Below are 4,526 nucleotides of genomic sequence, written 5' to 3' on the forward strand. Positions count from 1 at the left end.
ACACAATGATTCTTATATTCAGGTGATTATACACTAATGAAAACATACCTATGAATATTATATTCCATTTCTGAGAAGAGAGACTCCTAAATGTTACACACTGGACCTTTAAAAAAGTGTATGGGGGATTTGCATCATACGATGTGAACAAACACCAAATTGAAGTTAGTCTCATACAGCCTCAAATCATGTATGTCCATGACCTGAACCATGAACAGGTTGCTATATACACAGCAATGCGATTTATTTATTTTAACTCAGAACAACTATTGAAACAGTTTTCATCAGAAATTTGAAGTAACATCAATTTAGTTTTCTAAGTTCAAAAAGATTTTTGTAGGCTTTTACTAGTAAGTTTGAGCGACACTAGCTTAGTTCAGTCAGTCAACTCACATTTGAAATGTTTACTACAGCAGTATAGCATATTTAGATTTTGGCGTCTAAGCTCCAACCTCATCACTCCCTGCAGATATGTTTACATAGAGATATTGGGGATTGATGAGCAAATACCTTAAACCCTAGCCAGAGCCTACAGGTGGATGCAGTGGCATTGACAGAGCAGAGGGAGAGCTGGGAAACTGTGCAGTTTAAATAGACCACCAGATTGGAAGGGTGCGCTGGGTTAGTGATTATGGAGTGAGGCATGTCATGTGTGTATAGCAGCACAGCTCGAGTTGACTGACTCCATTTGTGAAAAGGCATTTTGGATACTGGAATAAAAATAAAAAACTGTGGGTCAATGTGTTTGTATTGTAATACCCATTCTGAAAGTCTTAAATCTAAATCTAATAAATCTAATAAATAATAAAAACTGAACTAAACCTAAACATTTTCAAACAATAAAAAATAAACTGAAAATAACTGAATTAAAAACAAAAAATAAAATAAAAAATAATAAAAAAACTAATTATAGTAACTCTGGTTGCAATGACAAACTTTCAGCGCCGCATGATACACTCTAATAATATAAACTCATGATATTTGTTTTTCTACATATATTTATAATTAATAATCTGGAATGACATACTGGTCAAACGTGCAGAGGAATATATGAGCAGTTTATTCAGGTTGTTGTGTATGTAAACATGTCTGTGCAGTTTGTGTATGTATATGCAAGCCTGTTTTCATGAGTGTGTTTGACCCGTCGAGTGCCCGCTGGGCGCTGCAGCAGTAATTAGCCCATCTGTTTGAGAGCGATAACGAAGCGGACGGTGCCGGCGATTGCCAGTCCTCCCTCCTCCTACTCCTCCTCCTCTCTCTCTCTCCCTCTCTCTTTCCATGCCCATTATCTAATAAGAATTTAATTAGAGGGACTGGCTGGGTGCAGGGGAAGCGGTCTCCTTGACACTGGAGAGTATCACCAAATCGATGCTTTTCACCAGCTGTGAAGAGGCAAAGAGGCTTCAAACTCTGCTTCTTCAGCAGGAGGACTCATTCCACTTCACCCTGAGGAATTCATCTCTCTGCAACATGTTGGAACTGTTCTCCCGTTACCAGTGACTTTTGATTTTCAGCTATGGGTTTGAGAGGGGTGACAAACTTCAAAACACTGACAGACTCTCTGGCACTGCAACCGCATTTCCTGTGTTCTAGGCAATACAGGAAGTGGACATTTACTTAGACAGACTAGAAATACAGCTTTTTCACCACAGAGGAAGACTTGTACAGTTTGTGTTGCTTGTTTCCTGTGTGGGGAGGACTATCTGTGTTATCAGAACAACAGGAAGTTACAGAAAAATGACTCGCCCGGCTCCAGCTCTGTCAGAGAGATCACCCCCCAACAGATGGCACACAAAGTCTTTCATCTGTCTTGATTAAGAAATACTTAAAGAGACACTCCTGCCAAAGGGACTTTTATAAAAGATTATTTTTCTGTCCATCACACAGATTCCAGAGATTCGAAGTTATCTTGGTATTAAGAGATTCCTAAAAAACTCTTTATCAGTGATGCTGCTGCTGGTTGTCCCACCTGTGGCCATGATGAGTCCTGGTGCAGAGTCCTTGGATAAAATGGGCATCCTCCTCAGCTGGATGTTGAACAGCTGGCTCCAGCGCTGGGCCAGGTGGAGTGAGCAACCTTTACTGAGCTGAACGGAAGAGGGAGGGAGAGAAGAGGAGAGGAGAGTCAGAGGATGTCGTTTAGTAGTTTTCAAAACTCTTCTTTTTGCTTTAACACCCAGTTACGTCACAAGACTCAGGTCAACTACTATACAGAGAAAGAACGAACTAGAAATAGAAAGTAAGGTTAGAAATGTTGGTTTGCCAAAATGGATCAGTATCAGGATATAATGTGAAAGGTTGTTATAACAAGATAGTTTTATTGTTATTACGACATAGTTATATCCTGGTATAACAAGAAACCTATTTTGTAATAACGGTAAATGTGTCAGGGTATAACATGATGACTTATGTCATAACAATATACGCTATAACGATATAACGTGGAACAACACAAGTTGTAATGTTTAACGTGAAATTTAAAAAAAACGTTTTAACAAGATAAATATTATATTGCTATAACAACATCATAATGTGATATGTTTGTATGCTGTAATGGCGTGAAAGTATGTTGTTATAATGTGATATATACATATTTTATTACAGCAATAAACATTTCAAGTTATAATGTGATACTGATTGGTTTTTATTTCTCTGGCATGGCAGCAATACGCTGCTATTGGAATTCAGTACAGATCAAAAACACCTCCAGTATAAAAGGTTTGATCCTTTTTTTATACCATAAACTACCAGCAGGAGTCAGTTTGCATAACTCAATAAAACTTGTGACATTCTGCCTCAATGAGCTGTCATTATCAAAAATTATCACTTTCAATTTCATTACATAAAAAAGTCTGCAATTTAGTGATTTAGTTATAAATAACGGATCTGAGCACAGAATACACAAGCAGCTCTAATGCACAAGTATTGGTACAACAGTAAAATATAACTAGGATACTAGGATGCATGAGAACAAGGCTGTAAGCATGATTACTTTAAGTTTTGCTTTATCTATCAATTCCTTAATTATTGTTGTTTGTTGAGTTTGTCTATAGATTGTCAGAAAGTAGGGTAACATGCCCATCACCAGAGCTTTAAATTGCATGTTTGGTCTGACCCAATCCACGCCTGGATTAATTAACCTGCTTATCCCCTACTGAAGCCCCACCTAAATGTGTGTGCGTGTACCCAGTGCAACCAGTACTCCTATGCTGGAAAATACTTGTGTTCATTTATCATTTAGTTACACCTATCTTGAATATACGTATATATAGAAATATATAATCATATGAGTACAATATATATAATGACACCACCTGCCTTATGGTTGATTTTGTACTTCAGTGGTGCAAATTCCACAACAAATTTGCAATTAATCAAATTACCAAAACCAATTAATATACAAAAAACCTCTGCACTTCAGGGACTGGGGCCACAGGGCCCAACTGTAATTGTAACCCAGCTTTGTGACCCACAGTCCAGAATCCAAATATATTCCATTTAAAGAGACAATTGTTACATCAGAGAAGCTTTTGCCACAGACTAACTATTAATCAATAGCCTGTTTGCACATGATGTATGGCACAAACTGCCGATGGAGGGCAGGAAGTGATTATCTACATGAGAAGCACTTACAAACTCTCAAAAGTTTTTGTGGATTTTTTTGGGGGGTGCTTTTTATGCTTTTTTGACATGCAGCAAAGGGCCACAGGTTGGAATCGAACGTAGCCGTATGCTATATCTAGAATATTTTCACCACTTTACCTTGCAGTCAGACAGCCCTTTCCAACAGGGAACTGAGTCGTTATATCTATCCACGCTCTGTTCAAAGCCACCACTTTGGTGTTTTAACAAGTATGGATCACCAAAGTCACACAGTAACACAAACTGTGTACCTGGCAGTCCACGGTTCCTCCCAGGCTGTCGGCAGCAGGCGGCTGAAGCAGCTCCCATGTCCCCCCCTTGTCGAAGGTGATGACTGATCGCATGTTGTCCTCGCTGACCGAGCCGTTGATGAGTGTGGCGATGAAGACTCCGCGCAGCCCCTCCACGCGGTGCAGGTCTGCAAAAGGCTCATTGGCAAAGTACCTGAAACAGAGATGGGATACACCACCATCATCATCATCATCATCTTCATCAGGGTCAGGGAGTAACACATATTTGCTTAATGTACCACAACAGCTGATACAGCAAATTAATGAGCAATGATTTGCTTTCATTAAAACACCATTTACTTTTAGAATAGAGATGTTGTCACTCTTTTTGTAATTGATGCACTTTTCAAGGACAAATTATTTCAAAATTAAGGGCCATTAATTCAGATTTTCACATACACTGATCAGCCATAACATTACGAATAATATTCTGCAGCCCCATAGCAACAAACTGCTCTGCACTGTGTGTTCTGATACTTTTCTATCAGAACTCGCATTAACTGTTTCAGCAGTTTGAGCTACAGTAGCTTGTCTGTTGGATCGGACCACACGGGCCAGCCTTCACTCCCCACGTTCATCAATGAGCCTTGGCCA

General features: G+C 39.2%; 1 protein-coding gene across 1 annotated transcript in view; it reads right to left on the reverse strand.

Annotated features, from left to right (window-relative positions):
* Positions 1-4,526, reverse strand: part of sorl1 (sortilin-related receptor, L(DLR class) A repeats containing) — a 49,658-nt gene that overhangs the window by 32,774 nt on the left and 12,358 nt on the right. Inside the window, exons 5-6 of the mRNA XM_035680368.1 lie at positions 3,894-4,086; positions 1,970-2,087 (exon numbers count right to left, since the gene is read on the reverse strand). Coding sequence (XP_035536261.1) covers positions 1,970-2,087; positions 3,894-4,086 — 311 coding nt within the window. The remainder of the gene's footprint in view (positions 1-1,969; positions 2,088-3,893; positions 4,087-4,526) is intronic.

This window comes from Morone saxatilis, unplaced genomic scaffold (assembly GCF_004916995.1).
Source record: "Morone saxatilis isolate NCDOM2014 unplaced genomic scaffold, NCSU_SB_2.0 Contig8, whole genome shotgun sequence".
NCBI lineage: Eukaryota > Metazoa > Chordata > Actinopteri > Moronidae > Morone > Morone saxatilis.